Below are 23,832 nucleotides of genomic sequence, written 5' to 3'. Positions count from 1 at the left end.
AATTTAGAATTGGGCCACCGGCCCAATTGAAACCCAGGGCGGCGCCGTGTCGGGTTTGATGCGATGAATTAGGGCACTATTTAAAACTTTTCAATTTTGGTCAAAATTTGATCCTCCGCTTGGAATTATAAATCACAATTGGCGGTGTAGTCGTTCTAGTTTTCATGAAATTGATCCACCACAATTTCATTCCGTCTTCCATTTTCTCCTCATCTTTATCGAATCGTAATTCAAATCGTCTGCGCCAATTCGAGGCAGAGAATGTGCGGCCACATGTCCCCTTGGCCATGAGACGAGTCCCTGCGAAAATAATCCCCAATTTCCAATCGTCAAGCGTTTACCCTAAATCGATCATGGCTAGCGACGGAGCCAGAGAAATCCAATCCGTTGATTTGCAGAGGACAGGCGTGGAGGAGAAAGAAAAGAAAGCGACAGAGAAGAAGGCCGTGAAATTGCCGCCGCCGCCGGAGAAGCCGTTGCCGGGGGATTGTTGTGGGAGTGGATGCGTCCGATGTGTGTGGGACGTGTATTACGAAGAGCTTGAAGATTACAATAAGCTTTGCGAGAAAGGTTCGGCGTCCAATTCTTGAGATTCTGAATCGTATTCTTCTTTCGAGCCCTAATTTTTAATAAGAAAAATGTGTATCCAAAATGAATCTATTTCTGAATCTGTTTATTGTAAGTTGATCGAAATCAAATTCGATCTGTATTTGAATCTGTGTTTGTATGCCAACTATTCTTCAATAACATGAAGCCGAAGAGCTCATTTCATCCCTTTTCCATCTCTTTAGAAGAACGCTAAATTCGTGGGTGAAAATGAAGAAAGTCATACCATGACCACGTTGACCTTGGACTACCATTTTTATACGCAAAATTATATATATATATATATATATATATATCACACCTCTTTTACTTTTGATTTTTATTTTTTTTATATGTTTTGCTATTTTAACTTTGTTTTTATTTTCAATTTTTTTAAAACAAGAAGTAAATTTTAGGAGTGTTTTTTGTACTGTGAGCCATTTTTATATATGAGATCGAGCTTATAGACTTCGATTGGAGAGGATAACGAAACATTCTTTATAAGATTTTTGGAAACCTCTCCCTAGAAGACACATTTTAAAATCGTGAGATATGAGCTGTAGTGGGCCAAAATGAACAAGATCTACCAGCGGTAAACTTGGGTTGTTACAAATAGTATCATGGCCAGACATAGCTAAACACCGAGTGGTGTGTTAATGAGGACGTTGGACCTAAATATTACATCACTTAATTATAATTTATTCAATCAAAATTGTGTAAATTTTAAAATAAAAGTAGAAAATTATAGTGAACAGTACATTTAATTTCTTAAATTAATATAATTCAGTCAATTAATTATGGTTTAAAGTTAAAAGTATTAATTTTTTTTAATATAAAATTATTTATTGTAAAATTATAATTAGTGGCTTATCTGTTATATTGGAATTGGAATGGATTGTGCTCGGAATCTTTTCCACTAAATTGGATTAAAAAAAAAAAAAAAAACAAATATCTTTCTTTTTTCCCCTCTCTCTTGGCGGGCCGTTTAGGCCCAATAGGCCTGGATATATAAGCTTAGCAGTCGAAGGATTGTGTGTAATTTTGGACGATGATGCGCGGATTTCAGTTGACTCTGGCTCTGGTGGTGATCACCCTCTCCGCCCTTCGGCCAAGAGATGGCCTTACCGGAGCCGACGCTTCGACTTCCACTTCCGCCTTCGTTCAGAATGTCATCTTCTCTAACAGGATTGCCATGTTCTCCAAATCCTACTGCCCGTATGTTCTCGTCTTCTTTTTCTTTTCTAATTAGATGAACGCACGCTTTCTGTTTTTCTTTTTCTATTTATTTTTGCTGCGTATTTCGATGGCTCAATTCGTGATATTTAGGCTTAGGAATGATTGAGTTATTGGTGCCAGTCAATCTGTAATTTCTATTAGTAGCGATTCTCGTATATTTGAGAAATAAATGTAGGATATACGAGTGCTGGATTCGGATATTTTTGGTAAAATTTGGAGTGAATAGGAAGCTTATATTTCCCTTGTAGAGATGGGACCAAGCCAAGATAATTTGCTCCAAGGACAGAAAGTTTGTTTGATTGCTACTGTGGCTTATTTTTTCTTGGTGGTTTCTAGCAGATCTGTCGTCCTTGAATTATTAGAATTACGCGGTTGTCGGCGGTGGATTGAACTATTTTTATTTTGCTTAGTTCTTAGGTATGTTGAGAGAGAACTGCTTAGATGTCCAATCGTAATATACTGATCACAAAATGAATTCATTTTCTATCTAGATTGCCATTCACATGTGCGATCTTTTCAATTGGATTTCTGGAATCAGTATTACGATTGGATTCTTTACACCGTTTAGTCCCCCTGATTTTATGCTATTCCTTCTTTCTTGAAGTGAGGCTTATAGAGGTTGCGCCATGTTAGCTATTTCTTATTTACGTACTGTTCCAACTTCCAATTGAAGTAGTTTTCTGTAACTTCTTTTGAGATTGGGTTGGGGTTTTCCTCTCTCTCTCTCTCTCTCTCTCCAGCAATTTCATTGATCAATGAAATTTGCTTTTTGCTTCTTCTAAAAAAGAAAAAAGAATCATCCTATACGAATAGTGAAGACCTACAAAATTATGGCACTTCAAATGGTTTCTTAAAAATAATTTAATAACAATAATTAAGCGATTCATATTCTATCTTTGTCTTCTTCTACTGGTAGATATTGCATGGGTGCCAAACGCATCTTCAGTGAACTTCACGAAAAACCCTTTGTTGTGGAGCTTGATCTTCGAGGTATTTATTCGGTGTTAATTTTGTTGATCATTTGCAAATTCAATAACTGTTTGAAGAATCATATTCATGACCACATAATGAGTATCTACATTTACATGTAGATGATGGACCTCAAATTCAGAGTGTCCTACTAGACCTGACAGGCAGGCGCACTGTTCCTCAAATTTTTGTGAATGGCAAGCACATTGGTGGCGCTGATGGTGAGTTCTCTCGGCTTCTTAATTATTTTAAAGTTTTCTACGTCTTATTTAGTGAAGTAGATTAAATTTCTCATTTCCATCACCATTTGGTTTGATTTCCATATTTTTTTGCAGATCTTAAAGCCGCAGTTGCTAGTGGTCAGTTGCAGAAACTTCTTGCATCAAGTTGATTGATTGCCTTCTGGGAACGAGGAAGCACATATGTGTTGGACTGAAGCTGCATATCAGTGCAGAGGAATCTTAACTTTGTGAAAACTTTTGATAATATTTGTTATTCGTTGATACTCTGCAACAGAGAATGCTGTTGCAAATTTAGGCCTTGGCTTTAATGAAAATATGCCTTTTTATTTTTCATTATTTGAAGCCGTGGTGAAAAGGTGTTGGGTTTGGATTGTCTCTGCTTTTGCTGTGTCTCATAAATGTGGTAGTGGCACACAAATTGAAGATGGATTTTCTACATTAGCTAGATTTTGTAATATGCCAACTTTTTTGTTCTGAAATTATCTTTGGAAAAAATTTCAGCTATTAAATTATGGGGTGAGCTTCTGTTAGAAAAAGAACCAGATGTCCAGTCATGACGAAGTGCCTATATTTCTCCAAGAAGCTGTGGTGAAAAAATGAACTCAAAATATAATTTCTTCCATGAAGGGTATTCGAATACAATAGTATGTAATTATTTTCAACTTTATGGATATAATTCTAACAATTTGTGGACCAAATATCTTACACTCTCTCTAATGGAGTTCTCGCAGCTCACAAGTAGCTGATTGCAGGGGACAAGGTATGTGCCTGTGCCTATTTACCTACTGCATTCTTTTGAAGATGCTAGGTGGTCTACAAATCTTCTTGCTAGGGGGTAATTTTAATTTTATTTTTATTGAATTGGATGCTTGTTTTTCTACCAAATCAGGAAGACTCTGCATAAGTATCTGGTCTCCAATCGCCTTTCTGAGCACTCAGAAGCCCTTCCTGATTTTTGGAGAAGGTCAAGTGAACTTCCCAACGGAGAGACTTCAACAGGTTCTCCACTTCTCCAATCGTGCTGGATTCATCTCGGATAATCAATTTGCCTCCAGGCCTTACTATTCGATCCACCTCTGCCAAGACAGGTTGCAGTTTGCACCTGTACAAGAGAAAAAGGTCAGGCTTGAATCTTTATCTGTGCACTAGAAACTTAAAAGAACGTATCTTATTCTACCTCTTTTTCAACTTTGAGAAAAGATGATCAGCGTGTAGTAGATCATATGTTCTTGGATATGTGCTGAACGACTCACACCAATCATGGTAAATCCCAAAGAGACCGCGCTCGTAGATCACCGGAAGTGTATCAGGAGAGTCAATATTCACCACATTTATTACCCAGACTTTAAGGTCTCTCAACGCTGCTGCAAACCTGCAAGGACGAGTCATGCATGAGGTATCATGAAACGCTTTCATTCAGAAGAATAAGTTTTGTGGTTGAGTTGTGAATAGACAGAATGATCTACTCTACCCGCCATAAACAGATCTCATATCCATCACATTTCTGATGTTGGACAGATTTATGCCTAATCCACTCATGTAAGTTTTATTCACAACTCTTTTCCAATGTTCATAATCAGTTGTGAAATCTTGCGGAGCTGGTTTTCCATAAATCCCCATTTGTGAGCTGTTTAGCCAGTAAGGAGGTGCTTGCAACCGCTTCGGCCATTGTTGTGGCCAGTTACTGCCCCTCATTGCATTGTCAACTGGTACACGGTGCATGCACGCTTGCAATGGCACGTACCTGAAAACGGAAGTCCGATGCTAATCAAATCAAACCCATCAGCTAAAACCATTGAAGAACATTGAGCTCGCAATATCCCCGCATGCTTGCTTACCAAGCTGCGTTCGGATCATCGTCGTTTTTGCACATGGGAGGACGCTTGTGTTTTCTTTGATCGTAGCATTCATTTGAGGCTGGTTTCCTGTAAATGGCGGCCCCAATGGAATTCAGCTTGTCTTTCTGAATCGTCACTAGCTCCCAACACATGGACTTCGTCAAATCAGACATTTCTGAGGGGAAAACAAAAATCCATAGAAATGACAGTGGCAGGTGCGGTAAGTATCTAAAGCGCTCTCAAATCTATTTGTTTGTTTATTTGACACGTTATGTTACTCGTCTTACCCTTCCAAATCTCGACGTCTTCTTCCAGGCTCTGATACACGGGAGTTGCAGACCAAACAAAAAATCCACCTGGCCTCAGCACTCGGTTCAATTCTAAGAGAAGCATCCCTCCTACATGCGCAAGCAAAGAAAAAGGTCCCATTTCCTAATTATAAAGCTGAAATTACAAATTAAGAAAACAGGAAAGCCCATGATTGATTTTGATTGTAAGACCTTCTGCATGCCAAGGCACTCTACATCGAGCACAGTGAATAATGTCAAAAACCATGCTTGGAAATGGCAGACGTTGTGAGCCCATGACAGCAGAAATGGCCGGAATTCCCCGCTCAAGTGCGAATTGCACCTGAGCTTCATGCTCGTCTTTTGGAGCAAACGACATTGTAAGAACATCCTTTTCGAACAGATAGCCGCCGAAGCTGGCAACTCCACAGCCCACGTCCAATACCACTCTTGTCCTCTTCCCCCATGCAATATCCGGTACAGCCTGCACCCATCTCCTACTTGATTTATTTTGGAATTTAATACGATAATCAAGAAGGGAATTTCACTTTTTTTTTTTTTAAACCTGTTGAATAAAATCTATGTAGTGGAGAGCGCCGTGGATGAACTGGGTGCCACCGCCGGGAAAAGTCAAGAACTCGCCCGTGACCTTGACCCAGTTTTGGTGGCCTTTCACTTCGGCTAGCTTTGTATGCGGCACATTGTGGTACCAAATCTGTGACAACCCACGAATCCCATGAGGACGGGTTCATGAATGACTAGTCACAAATAACAATGTCATCTATCTATGTATACCTTGTCCCTGCTTTTGGGCCATTTGATGCATCTTTTGTAATTCTCTGGCAGTGCGACAAGGCAGGTGGGTCCCTCCTCGGGGCAGTGCCTCTCCCGGTGCTCGAAGTGCTTTGTTGTACGCAGCTGCTTCAGTGCTTTCTCGTTGTCTAAACAGGGGATGTAATCGGTGCCCGCCGTGACGTTGCAGAGCTGCCAAGTGTACCCGTAGAGGCTGCCGTTGCTAGTGGATTCTTCCCGCCGGCGATCTTTCTCGTTCTCCGATTGCGCGGCTTGTGTCGACCACGACTTTTTAGACTCCTTCGACTCTTTGGGTATTGCCGAGGTATCAAGTGACCCTGCCGTGGTTGTCTCTTCCACTTTGTTTTCTGTTGTTTTTGAGTCCTTTGGTGTTTCTTGGCTCTCCCTGAATTCAGTTTTCTGTGATTCTTGATTCTCAGTTGGCATTTTGTTGCGTCGGTGTTCCTCTCGTGGCTGATTTTGCTCCGACGCAGTTTCTTCACTGTTGTTGCTCGTGTTTGAACTGTCCTGTTGTTGTTGCTGTTGTTCGGTCTTGCCATCATCCTGGTTTTGGATTTCAGATTCTTGTGGGACTTTTTCAGCTTCAGTTTCAGGTTTCTGTTGATCGTTTTCAGAGTTTCCGCCGTTTTCTGGGATGTCGGCTGCTTGCTGTTGATCGGTTTGAGAGTCTCCGCTGTTTTCTGGGATGTCGGCTGCTTGCTGTTGATCGGTTTGAGAGTCTCCGCTGTTTTCTGGGATGTCGGCTGCTTGCTGTTGATCGTTTTGAGAGTCTCCGCTGTTTTCTGGGATGTCGGTTGCTTGCTGTTGATCGGTTTGAGAGTCTCCGCTATTTTCTGGGATGTCGGTTGCTTGCTGTTGATCGGTTTGAGAGTCTCCGCTGTTTTCTGGGATGTCGGTTGCTTGCTGCTGCTGCTGCTGCTCTTCATTTGTAATTGCTTGTGGAATTTCTTGTTGACTACCATTGTTTTCAGGCTCTTCCGGTAGCTGTTCTTGTGGTTGTTCTTGAGGATTAATCTCGAGCGATGCTTCATTCGATTTATTATTATCAGATTCCACAGTCTCCGTGGATTCATTGCTTTGATCAGATGAATTAGCGTTTTGTTCTTGGCTCCCTCCCAAGTCTACCTTCTCCTCTACTTTTTGGCTCTCAACCACTTGTTGGTTTTGAGTCATTGCACTCTCCTCCGACAATTGAGCCTCATTTCCGCCACCCCCGTCTTGGTCTCTAGATTCCTGCCCGTCACTGGCATTGTCCTTTGATCGGTCATCGATAACATTACTATCATTACTATCATTACTATCATCGGATTTAATAGCATCAAGAGGGAGGTCACCAGGATTATCCTCAAACACCGCAGACGCCTCCTTATCCTCTGATCTGGGGAGTTGGAGATTGTCCATGGTGGTAGTAGCGGTGGAGGTATCGGAAGAAGTCCGAGTGGTGGTCTGCGGAGGTACAACAGAGGTGGAGGTGAGCATCCATATTCCGAGAACACATAAGGCTAAGAAGATGAGGGTTGTAACAGTGGAAGCATAGGAAGAAGAGGAGGATCTCTTGCTACTGCGGGGCCTTCCAAGCGCCATTAGGAGAAGAACCAAAAGTGAAAAATGGAGGAATTTGGAAGCTTGGATGGTTTGGGTGTGGTGAGTGAGTAGAAATAGTACAGGTCGAGATGGTGAGAGAGAGAGAGAAGAAATGGAAATTGTGGAAGAGAGACAAACATGTTGTTTCCAAATTTGGAAGGTTCCCAAGGAGAGAAGATCCAAACTACTCGGAGCACAACTAATTTGGCCATAATTTCTTTATTTCTTTATTTTTTTATTTTTTTTCCACGTTCCTTTTTTGCATGGGATTGCATGGCACCACTCTCTCTCTCTCTCTTGCTCGCCAGCTTTTTTTCTTTTTCTTTTATTATTATTATTTTTATTTCTTTAAATTATTTTGAGCCTGGAACCCATGTCCAACTGGGCCGTGGGCCGTGGGCCGTGGGCCGAACCAGTAAAATAAGAGAAAGGCCCAATAGAACCAAAAAAGAAGAAAAAAAGAAGGAAAAAAAAAGGAAGTTGGTGAAAGTGACAATCAAACACTGTGAAAGGGAAGAAAAATAGGATCTAAGGCTGTGGTTGGGGATGGAATGGGCCATGGGGTTGCCCCAGCTAGCATCAAATCTAATCTTCAGTCAACAATGGGATCTTGGCTAACTCATTCACTCATGTCCTTATCCAATGGCCCGCCCGCACTCATGTCCTTATCCAATGACCCGCCCGCCCGCCTGCCCGCCCTTCACCCATTCTCACTCGAAAACCTTCAAATTTTTACAAATTATTCAATGTGACCGTCGCTCAAACCGCAGTAGAACGGTTTTTCTTAATGATTATTAGATATAGATTTAAAAATATATCTCTCTTTAAATAAATTTATTGTAACTTAGATCTAAAAAATGTTTATGGCATGAATTGATATGCTATAAAGTGGGTTCTTTTCTTACATCATGTGAAGTGACTTATTATGAGTGTGATTCAAATGTGTGGCCCAATGAAGATGGTGAAATGTGTGTATGAGGGAGGTGGGTTGTCAAATCAACGACCATTTTTAAATGATGAATGTTCCCAAAGGTTATGTTCTTCGCCGAAAACCTTGCCTTCTCTTCGGCCTTCCCCTCCTATTTTCATTTCCTTTTTCTATTTCTAATTTTTTTTTAATTCAACAACCTCTCACGGTCTTTTAAATATTCATTTCTTTAAACTCAGAAATTTAATTCAGTTTCTTGAACTTTGACTAAATATGATTTAAAATGTTAAAATAATAATTTAATTAGGAAACTGTGAAGAGGAAGAAGAGGAAGGGCAATGATTTAAGGGTTGGGTGTCGAGTAATCCATAATTAAGCCATTATCTTGTTAATAATTTGGTACAATGCTCGATGAGTGAATTGCCTTAATTACCCTACTTATAGTAGGGTTTATCATAAAATCTAATTTAAATTTGTTGCTTTAAACCCTAAACCCCATTATTTTTCGTATTTTTACCTGCATTTTATTTTAAATTTAATAATGTTGTATTTCATTTACGGGTATATACAAGGGTTAAAGTTAGACTAGTTCGAAATTTCGAATTAGTTAGATTAACTACTTGAGAATGGAACGGAGTTTGCAACTCAGTAATTTAAATAAATTTGCTCGGGTCAAAAAAAATCAGTGAATTAATTCAAAATTTTAAAATGAAATATTTGAATGTTGAATGTTTATCATGATGATTCTAATATGTCTTGTCTGAGTCAATTTGAATTGGCGTTGCGTGATTAATTAAAACACTTTTACAATTCTACAGCACGGTACAAATCAAATGTCTTTTGCATATTTTTTTTTTTAATAAAAAGTCAAATGTCTCATTAGTAATTATTCAAATTTTTATTATACATAAGTTTAATTAATGCCCAATAAATAATTATGAAAAAAAAAAAGAATAAAGAAAAAAAAAAGGAATAAGTTAAATTTATTAGATAAAAATTATCTATCATTCAATTCAATTTTAAAAAAATCTCGTCTCTTTCATTCTCCAGGATCCTCGCTTCATTTAAATTACGTGGGTCCTAGCTCTTATCTTATGAACTAAATCGACGTGTTTGGGTGTAACGGATTTTTATTTATCCGACCCAAACCTCCAACACACATGTTACTCTCTTAGTATGGCCCCCAACATTAGTTTCTCTTTTTTTATATATATAATTTTATTGTTAAGGTAAAATAATAAATGGGGAATTAATTAAAATAATAATAAAAAGAGGATCAGAGGGAAGCGAAAAGGTACGAGGAGAAGTGGCTGTGTGTGTGGTTGTAGAGCCACGCCATCACAAGCACTAAATAAATATTCATATAATAAATATCTAATTATTTCTTTTTTAATTTTTAATACTATCTGCCCAAAATCCCCCATTATTTCATTATAAAATTACTTTTTAAAAAAAATATTCCAATCATTTTCTTTCCTTATAAATAAAAATAAATCAATCTAAAAATAATAATAATAATCAAACCCGACATATTTAAGGTTGTAGTGAAACTCAACCAGGTTCGTTAGCTCCATCGGAACCAATTCAACCGATTTATTATAACTCTTACCAATGACATAAAACTCACGAGCCATGGAATTAATAATCTAATATTTAATAAATGTAAAGCAATAAATAAATAATGAAAATAAATTGTAAAAAATAGAATTTAAATTAGAGAAAAATAAAATGAGAGACAAGAAGCGGGGTTTCCGCAAAAGGAAGGAAGGGGGGCAAAAGCTGGTGGGTTGACATGTGGGCGACGGAGAGCCGTCGGATCAAGATGATGAGATGTTGAGGAACAAGAAGAAAAACAAGAAGAAGAAGAAGAACAAAATTGGTTGTGTTGTTTGGAGGAGAGAGTGGAAAAAGGGTCATAACTGCAGCAGATTCAGAAACAGAGATTAAGTGGGGCGGAGAAAGGCATGGCGGCGCTGCAGACAGAGCTGTTATTCTCCGCCATAAATGCCACTATCAGACACAAAGGAGACCAGAAATTCAAAGCGTGATTAACTCTCAGCCACCACCAGCTACCAATTTCTTTCTTCTTTCAATAGATCACCCAGGGGTTGGACCCTCTGATTATGGATATTAGGTCACCTTCAGGTTCTTCTGGCTCACACCAACAATGTCAATGTCTGGTTTCTTCACTCTAGGCTCCACCGACCAAGAACACCAACAACCCGACACGAATCGCCCAAACCAAACACTCCCCCCGGACACCTTGTTTTGGTACAAGCCCGGAAGCGTCGAGCTATGGCAGCCCCAACAGCACCAACAGCACCAACAGCACCAACAACAATCGCTATTTCAAACGCGGTCTCACAACAACAACAACAACAATAATCTGTACTCGGATGAATCCTCGTCCAGATCCGGTAATTTAATGATGATTAGCTCCGGATCAGGCGGAGGGGGAATCAGCTGCCAAGACTGCGGCAACCAAGCCAAAAAAGACTGTACCCATATGCGATGCAGGAGTTGCTGCAACACCCGAGGCTTCCCTTGCCAGACCCATGTCAAAAGCACTTGGGTCCCTGCCGCCAAGCGCCGTCAGCGCCAACAAAAACTCGCCGCCTTACAAACCCATCCCAAACGCCACACAGATTATAACATCCCCACCACCAACACTTCTGGTACAATTACTTCTTTTTTCCTCACCAATTTATACATATTATAATTTTTTAATTTTAATTTAGGGTTAGAAATTGGGAATTTCCCGGCGGAATTGAACTCCCCGGCTGTGTTCCGTTGCGTTCGTCTCAGCTCCACCGACGACACCGACGATCAATACGCATATCAAACGGCGGTGAACATCGGAGGACATGTTTTCAAGGGAATTCTATACGATCAAGGACCCGAAAATAATTATGTTCCTGGTGAGACCTCGTCCGGCGGCGGTGGTGGGTTGCAACCACTGAATTTCATCGCCGGTGCCGCCGATGCCAACGCTGCTTCCTCCGCCGCATTACCCTTACTCGATCCCTCTTCGTTATACTCAGCGCCGCTCAATAGCTTCATGGCGGGTACGCAATTCTTCCTACCACCAAGATCCTAAAAAAAAAATTAAAAAATTAAAAAAAAAATTATCATATTTTCATTTTCACTTTTTTTTTTTTTTGTTTTTTTTTTTCATTTCCGTTGATTATTTCTGCATATCCTGAAAATTTGTAGTGAAAAAAAGAAAACCCTTCACAAAATCGGGGAATAATGTGGAAATGTTTATTTGTTTTTACATTAAATTAAAGGTTTGGGTTCAAATTTCAATGCGTAGTTTGGAACATACAAAATTATTGTTGTTGAAATCCAAAGCCGTTTTTGTGTACGACATGTTTGTGGTTGCGTAGAGTCTTGTGCTGTTCCTGTATGTGTTTTTAGTTTTCATTATTATTATTGTTACTATTATTATTATCATAAATAAATAAATAAAATATGCATTTTCTTCTTTTATATTTGGATAAACCAACAACCTAAGACGACAACAATGTTATGCATAAATTAATTTTATAGAATTAAACTTCAAAAACCCAACATTTAAATCTCTCTCTTTCTCACATTATATGCTTCAAACCTTAAACAATTTGTTATGCTTTGTTTGCATGTTGTTTACTCTGTGGAGCTCTCAGCTTCAACTTCATCTTCTTCCTTCTTTGTTCGTGATCTTGTGTTTGCATGCCTAAATATCATCATATCTGTTAAAATCATCGTATCTAAATGGTGGTGAATGGAAAAAGCAATAAATTGATATAAAATATTTGATTATAATAAAATGTCAAATATAATACATATAATATAATAAACCCGCCTAAGATAAAGATGATATACTATAATTCAGGCTATTTCATTTGAGCTTCATCAAATGACATTGGGTTTTCTTATACTTGATGATAAACTATTATATGTGTTTAAGTTGATTGGTTCGAACTATTTGTCTCGTGGGCGTATGAAGATTATGAACCCCCGACCCGCACAACAAGAAGATGGGTGAATAAGATTCGAAATTTGAATGATTTGGTTAGGTGATGTAGGAGGGGTTGATGTTTATGGGTGGTTAAAGAATTTGGAATTGTGTATGAAAATTGACATGTTTCCCAGAGGAAATGGAAGAAAGGAAGCTTAAAAGTGAAGAAAAGAAAGGAATAGTGATGGGGAAATGAAGGGTTTTGAATCAGTGGATGCATGTGAATATCAGTATGAGGAAGCCAACCCATGGATTCGCCTATATATATATATATATACATATACACCATTTCACAAATTTGGTGTCAAATCATAAAGCGACTTAAACAGTGTGAATGAGAGCGACGTTGCATAGCACAAAAAGCCAACCCAGTTTTTTGTTCTTGGAATTAAATGGGTTTTGTTATTGCATGAAAGTGAAGGAGAAATGTGGTATTTTTGAAGCAAAATCCATAAATGGGTATGAAATTAAAATAGAAAAAGAAAAGGAGAAGAAAGTGAAGTGGAAGAGCCTACTTTTGAGAGTTGACCTAAGGGGAGACAAATGGGTGTGGCGTGTTTTTCCTTGAGCAGCACAACGGGGGAATCGATGACCTATTTTACCTAAGGAATTCAAAAACCAAAATAATAATAATAATACAAACGCATGGTGGTTTCCTTTACACCAAAAGCAAAATATAATCTTCTCACGCATCCACACATGAATATATCTATGATCTTTTCGGACTCCAACGATCATCAACAAACAAAATCCACTAACCTTGGCTAAAATAAGTAGAAACTGGGGAGCGGTATTGAAGATGTCTACCTAACATTGGCTAATTAAAGGAATGATCATGAGTTTATAAGTATGAGTATATCTCCATTGGTATAAAGTCTTTTTGGAGAAATAAAAAACAAAGTCATGAAAGCTTATATTCAAAGTAGACAATATCATGCTCTCGAAAGGAAATTATGAATAATAAGAAGAAGAAGAATGAAGGGGGAGGGAGAGGGTGGTCCCATAAAAGTTAAAGATTAGGGGAGGTGCCCTTATTAGCTTAGGCCACACCCTAAAACAATCCCTTACATTCTTCTGAGATTTCTCATACGCGTGACAGAAGAATGAATGGGAATATGAGAATGGAAGAAAGGAACAGATGTGGATTTTTAGACACACTTACCAGTAAGCTTTTGATGGGTTTTGGTTGAAAAGCTTTTGATGGGTTTTGGTTGAAAAGCTTTTGATGGGGTGTTTACATTCTACTCTGCTCTATAAATTACATCTCCAGATATACGGAAATGATCCTCCTCTGTTAGCAAAGCATTTAAAGTCAAAACACTTTATGAGAGACTGTTTCTTACTTGTTACCAATTGGTTGAAGGCCGAGGCTTTCCCTTAATCGAATTCAAGTGTTGGATAACAAAAATGACCCCCATTACAAGGATGAGGCAGCCCACCAGCGTACTGAAAAAGAGGGCCCCTGGTTGCCTGGTCTGGACAAAGCCATACACCCCAGTAGAGGTCACAAGGATAATATCTGTAAGACCATCGTTTGAGAAGTCCTCGCAGATGAGGGCATGGGTAGGAGAGGCAGGAAGATCGATTGATGCCTGTATGCTTCCCCCAGGAGATATGACTATGGCTTCTTGTTCTCCTGCAGCAAGGACCATTGCTCGATCGTCATGCGCTCGCAAGTAGATCGTCTTGAGTGTGGGAATCACTGTACCAGCTTCCATCATTCCTGATGGAGATGGAAGATTAGACCAAGAAGCACCTGTTAAGATCTGCCACTGCCAATCGGCACCATGACCGTGCAATCCAGGTGAATACGACGTTACCTGCACCAAATAATACCATCGAGTCATCAAGCCGACTCGTATAAACATAAAAAGGAATGAAGTCTGATTGATTTACTGATGGCAAATAAGTTAACACAGACTGGATTGTGGATGATACAAGCAATGCATTCAAGATGATTTAGTTTTATGTTCACATTTCACTGACATGTTTCAAACTTGTTATGGAGGTTTACATCCGTGCAGTCTATTTCTTGATTAAACAAAAGAGAAATCTCCTGTATGACCAATGGGATGAACATGCAATGAAGATGCAAGGCGCACATAACCAGAAGCGTCCCAATATCTTTGCATTTAAGCTATGCCATAATTACTTCCAACATATATAACGAAAAGAAAATGAGAAGGAATATTAGAGTGCATTCAAGTTAAATTAAAATGTACAACAAATTAACTACAAAAAAAAAAAAAAAAAAAAAAAGAAAAAAAAAAAAAAAAAAAANAATTTGGCAATACCTCTCCTCGGTTGGTCAAGAAAACAACATCGCCATGGCTTCCCTTACGATGCCTAAGACCATCTTCTCTTGGGATAATAATGGGAGTTGCAACCTCTAAAGAACCAATGTCTGGAATACGGCCAAATTTTGAAAGTTCTCCGTGTTGGAAGAAGTTAAAAGGGGAAAAATGGCATATGGAAGCATTAAAGAGTTGTTCTCGTACAGGTACCCCAGAGGTTGCAATAGCCCAACATGGTTGAATAACTTCCATTGATCCCGTAACCACAGTGCGCTCAGCACCATTTCCTCCAACAGCCTGAGTGTTAAAAATTTGAAAATTTCCCAAAATTGAAACAATTATCCTAAATGTAGACTTTTATTAAAATGTGAACATCACAACTTCATCAGTGATATTTAAATGCTATTTAGAATGTATGCATTCAGTTTCTTTCTCGCAAATGCAGGACTTGAGAAATTGAATGATACTAAATGGCTAATGATGGTATCTAAACCTATATGCAATTGGAATAAGCAAGAATCAGGAAGCAGGTAAGACATGTACTCAATATCAGACTCGGGAGATCAGGTAACATAGAAAATTGCATAAGGTGAAGTAGCCATGTCTTTCTGTTCACTCATCAAGGCAAGCCGTGCACAATATTAAAGAATATCCACTTCCCCATGCAATCAGGAATACTGAGTATCTGAACATGAATAATAAAATTCCAAGACTATTTAGAATTGAACTGCGCACATTGCAGTAATTAAGGAACCAAGAACAATGCCCTAAGGCCAACGTAAATATTGATATGTCAAGAAAATTTGTGCACCTGAACATGATCAAGGACTCCATCTCCATTGATATCAGCATGCAAACCACCTTCTTGAAGATGTACCTGGCAAAATCAATAATGATTTCAATTTGGAACAGAAGTAGTTTGCATAGACCAACTAAAAGAAGAATTTTCAATTTTATGTATATGGTATAAACTAAAAGATGAAAATGTGGGCAAGCCGAAAAAGGTTCTTGAAATCTTTTTGAGGAAAGGAATAACATATAGGATTCTTTCGCTGCAACAAAGAAACACCTTTTCATTTGAGATGAAATGCAAAAAGCCATTACGTAGTCCTGAAAATCTAGCAGATAACGATCATAAAAGCACACCTTGCAAACAGTGCGGCCAGATGCCAAATGCAGAGCTTCTATACCTTCTTTTTGATGAGCCACGACAACATTAGGAAGCCACCAAAGCTTGGTATAGTTAGTTATGGTAGGAACATATGGAAGACGCTGTATCAAAAATATTAAGAAGTTATGAAAAAAATACTAATAACTGAGAATGAGGAGCAGTTTTACCCTGCCAACATGAGCTTAGTTGTGATACTCCTTGCCTCATTCAAATCCACCCCAAGATATTTACTCATTTCCTTGAGGTAAGAGATTCAAATCTCACCCGCTATTTTGTTGTACGAAAAAAAGGGACATTGAAATAATCTAAAATGGATGCTTTTTGAAGGCAATGTCTGTCAGAGCGTTCTTAATATATAAAAAACCGCAATTGGGAGAAAAACTCCATCTTATGAATGGGTCCAAATTACGAATTCAGAAACTCCATCTTCGTTAATAATTCAAGACTTTATTCATCAAAATGGAATGAAGGCATTGACGGACTGTACCTTCTTAGTTTTTGCTGAACCAGCAATATTTGCAGCAGTGCCAATAATTTTAGGAATCCTTTTACTCGAGTCCTTCCCAGGAGGATGGTTTTCCTCAGGCTTGTGAAAAGGAAAATTAATTGATTTTCCAGATGTTTTCTTCAGCATTTTCCTTTTATGTCGCCTGAAGTGTGCCAACTCTAGCACAGTGTCTTCTCTCCTATCCTGTTTGAACGAAAAACACTAATTAAAAAAGCAATCAAATATTTACCAGAAAATTACAACAGAAAAATATGCGAGACCTTACCCAGTGGTGTGGCATAACTCCAAGGACCGATTCTCTAAATTGCCTGCACTCAAACTACAATTTGCAAGGGTTAGGAATTTTACTAGTATTTATTTTTTAAAAGAGAAATCATCTCAAAACTTCCATAACTGGAGAAAATTCTAACTACAAACTCTTGTGCAGGGTAAAAACTTGTGCTTAGATCACATTAATATTAGCATGGATGTTGAATTGTAATGGAACTAATCAATGTTAGTACAAAAATCAGTATAATACATCATACCTCTCCAGGATGTCGAGCATTCAGAGAATGAACATCGAGCCTGTAATTATGCTGTGGAGTTAACTGTGATGCATCTGAAGAATGTGCCTCAATGTTCTGAAACATGACGATAAAATCATTAATAAGAAGTGAATGCCAAGATCTACAGAGAGTAACTACTTGCAGTTCCTCGACAAAAAAAGGAATGACCATTTTTCTGATGAAGTAACAGTGTCCTCTGAAGAAGAAGTTTCCCAATAAACAATATGAAAAGGCAAGAAACAGAGTATCAGTTGAATCACCTCATTCTTCCTGCTCCATCGTAGCACACCAGATCGACCAGCAAATGCATAAAATGCAAAATGGCGTAAATGTACTGCCCCAGAGTTCTCAGAAGTCTACAAAGAATGCGTTGACTTGTCATGTAACCATCTTCTGCCAACATTTAATTTTAACAGAAAATATGCAACTATCAAGTACCAACTACAGCTAAATTTGTCACACTAGTAAGTCAGACCAGTGAGTTAAGTAACAAAGTTCCTCAAGTTCGAAATATAAATTCAATCTCGAAACCATGAAAACACAAAACAGTTTATTCATTTCAAGGGTCCAGTTCTCATAATCATCAGCATTTTCCAAACATACCTCCTTTTCCGTAGCACTTCTTCTATGCTGCTCAGCTTTCTTTTCTCCAATTCCAAATTCTTCAAAGGGATCCATAAAAATCTATATGGAAGTACTTTGGTAAATAGTATGTTGATTCCATTATGCTGAATCCTCAACTAAAAGATAACAAAAGATTGAAACAGTAGGAAATTTTCTTGATATTGACTGTGGAGGGAGAAAACACAAATATGACAGCATTCAAACTAGTATTGTGAGAAGTAAATAAATATCATGCATCTTAACAACCAAAATACAATAAGACATACACGTGGCTGCATTTCCATTCTCCCACCAACAATAACCAATCCTGAATCACCATGCTTTAGGGTATAATTGCTTATCGAGATTGCTATCTCTCTGTGGTGAGCATTATGTGGAAAATCCTCCTGTCAAATCCCACCAAGAACTAGGCTATTAGAAAACCAAATGATCTAAGGAGAATGATAGAACAAAGAAAATGCAATGAACATGGCATAAAGCACAAAAAAACAAACCTGCAGATTTGTTTCCCATAACTTCTTGAGATTGTGATCAAAGCACATTACAGACCAACCAGATGTAACAACAACAAGAACCTGAGTCACTGGTTGACCATGTCTGGGATGCCGATAAATAATTCCAGTAGCCATGGCTACTGGACGTCTACCAGATGAAACGCGTACTTTATCAGGCAACAAAGAGACCTCTGTCAGCACACGTGCATTACTAAATCCCTCATCCACTCGCCTACTATGGGGTTCCAAAACCTGAAACGACCAATCAAAGTTCATAAACAAATCTACATAGCCGATTGACGAGCAAAACGCTTTAGGAGCGAGCAAAATGTTCTGGAAATCCAATCATCATATGGTACAGAAAGAAACGAGTCGTATTTAACATTGCAGCAGGCTAAAATAATCTACCAAATTATTCCACAAGAGAACACACGTGATCAGATAAAACCAAATGAATGCGGCACGGGACTCGAGATTACCATAATTTTAGCATCGTGTGTCGCCACAAGAACCTCCTTCTTTCCATCACCATTAAGATCGGCGACGATAGGTGGCGGGAGACGATCACCTTCATACTTGATTGGGTACTCATCAGTGAGATGCATCCACGCCTCCCTGAACGAGAAATGGCCTTCATGCTGAAACTCAGGAGAGACACAATAATCAGTCCCAGTTTTACAAAGTTAACAAAGGAAATGGCAAAGCAACAACACAAAATCGTCGAAACAGCAACAAAATTCCAAAATCAAGGAACGCCAGAGGATGAAATCAGAAGAAGTCCTAAACAAGCATGTTATTCGACAATTAAGAAAAAAACGAGTATATAAATTAGGAAATGAAGATGACAACAAATCGGAAACCTGAAGAGAGAAAAAAATAGCGAAGGCTGATAGCATGAGAATGGCTAAATCTCGCTTCCTCATATAGTTGGATTCTCTTTGACCTTCAGCTCCAGTGGGTTGAATCAGCCGATTCACAGTTCTCCAAGGAAAATGGAAATGCAGCTTCGAGGCGTAAAGGCTAAGAGCTTAGGTTCATTCCTTACAGTTAAGAAACCAGAGAAATAATTGGCTTCAACATTTCACCAAATTCCCATTGAGGATAACGACCTACAACACGAGACGCGACGGAGACGACGGTGGATTGCAGCAGTTCGACACTACCGTTACCGACAGCGGTTTAATAGGATCCGTTTAGATAGTTTCCCGCTATTTAAGAATTGGGCTTTTCTTGCGACTGGCCCAAACATTCGGGTTTCAATAACAATCTTGTTGGGCCGGTTCGTCCTTTGGGGATGGGTTTGGGTTTAGGGTTTAAGGATAGACAATATTTTTTGTATCTTTTATCCATATATTAATTAAATTTCTAGGAACGTTTTCAATACAAATAATTTTTGCTGAATTTTCTACTATTTTAGTTTCACTAAAAGAATTTCTCAAACCCTAATTATAATGAACAAAACAATAAAATAAAATAATTTTAGAAATGTGTTAGTTTATATCATATTCAAAATTTTAAAAAATATATTTAATAGTTAAATTTTATGAATTTTTAAAATTCATAGACTAAATAAATACAAATTCGGTAACGAAACATTCCTTGTAAAAATGTGAAACTCGATAAGTTTAACGGCGATACGTAACAAGTCGAAGTTAACCATATCTACTAGCGGTAGGTTTAATGTTATTAGAGCTAGACATCGATCGGTGACCAACACTAGACACCTATTGATGTGCCAACAAGAACGTTAGGCCCCCAAATAAGAGGATTGTGGGTGGGCTTAATGTTATTAGAGCTAGACATCGATCGATGACCAGCACTAGACACCTATTGACGTGCCAACAAGAACGTTAGGCCCCCAAATAAGAGGATTGTGAGACACTTATTGATGTGTCAATAAGGACGTTAGGCCCCCAAATAAGAGGATTGTGGATGGGCTTAATGTTATTAGAGCTAGACATCAATCGGTGACCAGCACTAGACACCTATTGATGTGTCAACAAGAACGTTAGGCTCCCAAATAAGAGGATGGTGAGACACTTATTGATGAGCCAATAAGGACGTTAGGCCCCCAAATAAGAGGATTGTGGGTGGGCTCAATGTTATTAGAGCTAGACATCGATTGGTGACCAGCACTAGACACCTATTGATGTGCCAACAAGAACGTTAGGCCCCCAAATAAGAGGATTGTGGGTGGGCTTAATGTTATTAGAGCTAGACATCGATCGATGACCAGCACTAGACACCTATTGACGTGCCAACAAGAACGTTAGGCCCCCAAATAAGAGGATTGCGAGACACTTATTGATGTGTCAATAAGGACGTTAGGCCCCCAAATAAGAGGATTGTGGATGGGCTTAATGTTATTAGAGCTAGACATCGATCGGTGACCAGCACTAGACACCTATTGATGTGTCAACAAGAACGTTAGGCTCCCAAATAAGAGGATGGTGAGACACTTATTGATGAGCCAATAAGGACGTTAGGCTCCAAATAAGAGGATGGTGAAATCGGCACAAGGACATTAGACCCCAAATAAGAGGGATTGTGAGATCCCAGTTGAGAAAAGACCAGAAAAGAACGAATCATTATACTAAACTAATGTAGTGGACCCGTGAACAATTACAAATTATAGTTCTTTTATTCACTTCGTGGGCGACAACACAAATAAAGATAATTATTAATTAACAGAACCGACAAGAAAAATAGAGAAAACGAAATTTAAGAGCACTACAACCTCCCTAAAAATCGGAAAAAAAAAAAAAAAAAAAAAAATTAATGAAAACTCTCATCTTCAGGATACCAATATCTGTTATATATCCAAAGTGAATCAGCAGAAACAGGTTCGTTGTCATGGTTGCGATGCCATGTATAATATGCATGAGTTCGATTTTTTATTTCAAGAATTGCATGCCCAAAGCTTGCCTCCCTAAACGCCGAGTAACTTGGTTGTGGCTCCGTAAACCTGTGTTCATCATTGGGTTTCAATGTATTCCATCCCGATCAAAGATATGAAGGCATATATATATATATATATATACTCACTCGTTAGCCAGGCCTTCAATATTCCCGCCGTCGCCGATGGTTATGTAGATTGGTGCGTTAATGTCTCTAACTGGACTGCATAATCTATTCGTTATATTGTATCTCACGTTCGACACTCGCTCCTACCAGAAACAAACAATCAAGTCCATTCAATATTTTTATCAAATACCCATCTCACAAAATTGTCAAAACAAATCACTTCAAGCAGCAATCCATAAGAACAAGAAGAGAAAGGAAGAAGGTTAAATACCGAACGCTCATAAGCATGGATATGGCCAGAAAGAACAATATCAACTTTGTTCTGAATAAACCATGATTCAAACATGACCCTCATGCTCTCTCCTTCCATATAATGGTAATTGTAACTATTATACCAAGGAGCATGAAGCATAACAATCAACCATGGAGTCTCATCTCTCTTCACCTTCTTAAACTCCTTCTGTAGCCACTCATATTGTGGAGTATATTTCCCTGAAAGATCAATAAAATTTCATCCTTATCTCTATTTTAGACAGTAATTGAATACACAGATCACAGATTAATGAGCACACACACCATAAGCTGAGTAAGAAGAAAGGACTATAATGTAGGCAGATGCACGCTTGATCGAATACCAGAGTGGGGATGTGCTTTGCGCAGTTTTATAAGGAACGTGATACCTATGCGTATAAGGTTTAAAAGGGGTGTTTTCTCCCTGAAACAATCGAATCAAATTAGCTTCAAATTTCAAGTAGAAATAGAATATAGATATTGTTCTTGATCTGTTCTTACAATTTGTGGAGCAAAATCTATTTCGTGGTTACCGGCGGTCCAAATCCATGGCTGATACGCAGTGCTCTTCTCCACAAATCGACCCCATGTATCCCACTTCCTATTGTCGTGAAACGGATGATTATCGGCGTATGAAAGATCTCCGGCGAACAGAACCGCTTGTCCCTTCGGATTTGAATAATAATGCTCAAACGTTTGGTTCGAATCATAAGTCTGTCCAAGATCGCCTACAGAGATAATGCAATTACTGGCCCTGACTTATCAAAACAGAGAATGCGATCGAATCACATACGAGAGAAGAAAAACACGACGAACTGTTACCAATGATGCCGAATGTGTACGGAACATCTGGACCGACCCTGGGAGGCGTTGTGAAGAAAAACCGACGCGTTGCATTGCCACTTCCAAGCTCGTAGAAGTATTTAGTGTCGTACTACAACGCAATTTCCGAATCAATTTCAGGACTAGAAAATACGGATAGAGCATAGGGTTTAAAAATCAGAGCAAGAACAAACCTCAAGATTGTTTATGGTGGCGTGGTGGATGAATGCAGAAGTGTAATTATAATATTTGTAAGTGGTGATTCTGGAATGTGCTTTATTGCGGCGATTCCCGTCCCCATCCGCCGCCCAATATCTGACAACAGTAGGTTTGGGCGACAATGGCGTCACCCACGAAATTATAACGCCTCTGCCATGGCGATCTCCCTGTGTAATGTGAACCTGCAAATTCATCAAAACAATGAAAACCAGTTGAAAATCGATAGTATCTGAAATCCTGAAGATCAAAGAATTTGATCAGGCGAGACCTGTTCGGGTGCGTTGTAACCGGCGGGCGGGGGGAAAGCTTCTGCAGGCATATCCACAGAAGCTTCAAGTTTCCGCATGAATTTACTGGTAATACCTCCATTGCAGAGATTGGCGAGAGAGATCGAGAGAAGCAGAACTATAAAGTGTGAAATCGCTGCCATGGCGAGGGATTCGAAAGGGTTTTGAGAGGGAAATGAAGTAATTATTTTAGGTTTTATAGATATAGAAATGGACGGGCGGTTTTTTATGCGCGTAGAAATTTTCGTTTTCCGTTCTGATATCAAATTACCAGTTCAGCAAAATTCAAACAAATAAATTCGGGTGGAATTTAATTTCTTTAATTTTAACTAAATATATCTAACTCAAATACATGGGGCTTCATAAATTTTTTCTTTTTAAATAAACTATTAATACAATAAATTTAAATCTTCTTAGAAAATAAATAAATTATTTAAATAATTAAATTTTATATAATAAATATAAATATGAAGTGAAAAGGGGACTGAAGGTTGTGGACGTTAATGAAAATGAGACTTTGAAGGAAATGTTCAAATAGAATAATATATTGCTAATGATGAGCTTAGGCGAGAGATAAACTTACCCCATATACATTTTATAACATTTGGACCCCCTTCCTCGTATTTGAGTGCTTGGGTATCCACCATAAGCCTTTCTTCGTTTGAACCTCACCCTTAACTTTAAGGCTATGCCATTCTAAAGTGCTGCTAAATGGAACTGCCGACAACATTAACGGTGGAAGAGGGAAGAAAATTTTATTAATGAATTAAATCAATCACATTTTTTTAGTGCATAATAAATTTATTAATTTATTAATAAAGAAACTGAAAATGATTGTTTATAACATGACAAACATAGGAAATCTGTCACACATTTTAAATTATATGAATATATTTAATACATATGATATTTATTTTTTGCATATAAAAAAAAAAAAATTAGAAAGAAATTTGGTCAAAAGGGGACAGAGGTTGGTCCATGAAAACCCCAATTTGTGTGGCTCATAACGGTCACTCTTGATCAGCCATTCAAAGTGGCCTCTATCATTATTCACGCCATAATTAAAAC

The 23,832-nt window shown here is 38.5% G+C and overlaps 6 protein-coding genes across 6 annotated transcripts; 3 read left to right on the top strand and 3 right to left on the bottom strand.

The window, feature by feature from the left end:
* The first annotated feature begins 95 nt into the window (after window positions 1–95).
* Window positions 96–776, top strand: LOC111781791. The gene has a single exon (XM_023662492.1). The coding sequence runs from the start codon at window positions 165–167 to the stop codon at window positions 588–590; it is 426 nt and encodes a 141-aa protein (XP_023518260.1). The 5' UTR covers window positions 96–164; the 3' UTR covers window positions 591–776.
* An 831-nt stretch (window positions 777–1,607) lies between these two features.
* Window positions 1,608–3,368, top strand: LOC111781620 (glutaredoxin-C3). The gene is made up of 4 exons (XM_023662309.1): window positions 1,608–1,800; window positions 2,738–2,811; window positions 2,913–3,011; window positions 3,126–3,368. Exons 1-4 carry the CDS (start codon window positions 1,634–1,636, stop codon window positions 3,179–3,181), a joined length of 396 nt encoding a protein of 131 aa, XP_023518077.1. The 5' UTR covers window positions 1,608–1,633; the 3' UTR covers window positions 3,182–3,368.
* Window positions 3,362–7,860, bottom strand: LOC111781683 (probable methyltransferase PMT27). Its single transcript, XM_023662368.1, has 8 exons — window positions 5,953–7,860; window positions 5,723–5,872; window positions 5,371–5,641; window positions 5,158–5,268; window positions 4,871–5,045; window positions 4,504–4,776; window positions 4,210–4,404; window positions 3,362–4,134 (listed from the first exon to the last, which is right to left on the bottom strand). The coding sequence occupies exons 1-8, from the start codon at window positions 7,552–7,554 to the stop codon at window positions 3,918–3,920; spliced, it is 2,994 nt and encodes a 997-aa protein (XP_023518136.1). The 5' UTR covers window positions 7,555–7,860; the 3' UTR covers window positions 3,362–3,917.
* A 2,479-nt stretch (window positions 7,861–10,339) lies between these two features.
* LOC111781892 (protein SHI RELATED SEQUENCE 1-like) lies at window positions 10,340–11,846 on the top strand. The gene is made up of 2 exons (XM_023662623.1): window positions 10,340–11,157; window positions 11,221–11,846. Exons 1-2 carry the CDS (start codon window positions 10,650–10,652, stop codon window positions 11,577–11,579), a joined length of 867 nt encoding a protein of 288 aa, XP_023518391.1. The 5' UTR covers window positions 10,340–10,649; the 3' UTR covers window positions 11,580–11,846.
* Window positions 11,847–13,732: 1,886 nt separating this feature from the next.
* Window positions 13,733–19,280, bottom strand: LOC111780958. The gene is made up of 13 exons (XM_023661325.1): window positions 18,982–19,280; window positions 18,601–18,759; window positions 18,122–18,373; window positions 17,894–18,013; window positions 17,607–17,687; window positions 17,264–17,359; window positions 16,983–17,078; window positions 16,721–16,774; window positions 16,435–16,638; window positions 15,923–16,048; window positions 15,588–15,653; window positions 14,777–15,073; window positions 13,733–14,302 (listed from the first exon to the last, which is right to left on the bottom strand). Exons 1-13 carry the CDS (start codon window positions 19,042–19,044, stop codon window positions 13,829–13,831), a joined length of 2,088 nt encoding a protein of 695 aa, XP_023517093.1. The 5' UTR covers window positions 19,045–19,280; the 3' UTR covers window positions 13,733–13,828.
* A 1,498-nt stretch (window positions 19,281–20,778) lies between these two features.
* On the bottom strand, window positions 20,779–22,909 carry LOC111782013 (purple acid phosphatase 5-like). Its single transcript, XM_023662768.1, has 8 exons — window positions 22,746–22,909; window positions 22,453–22,659; window positions 22,259–22,370; window positions 21,938–22,164; window positions 21,722–21,860; window positions 21,417–21,637; window positions 21,167–21,288; window positions 20,779–21,086 (listed from the first exon to the last, which is right to left on the bottom strand). The coding sequence occupies exons 1-8, from the start codon at window positions 22,905–22,907 to the stop codon at window positions 20,897–20,899; spliced, it is 1,380 nt and encodes a 459-aa protein (XP_023518536.1). The 5' UTR covers window positions 22,908–22,909; the 3' UTR covers window positions 20,779–20,896.
* Between the last annotated feature and the right edge of the window lie 923 nt (window positions 22,910–23,832).

The sequence above is a fragment of the Cucurbita pepo genome, chromosome LG19 (genome assembly GCF_002806865.2).
Source record: "Cucurbita pepo subsp. pepo cultivar mu-cu-16 chromosome LG19, ASM280686v2, whole genome shotgun sequence".
Classification (NCBI taxonomy): Eukaryota; Viridiplantae; Streptophyta; class Magnoliopsida; order Cucurbitales; family Cucurbitaceae; genus Cucurbita; species Cucurbita pepo.
This window is presented reverse-complemented; position numbering and strand designations above follow the sequence as displayed.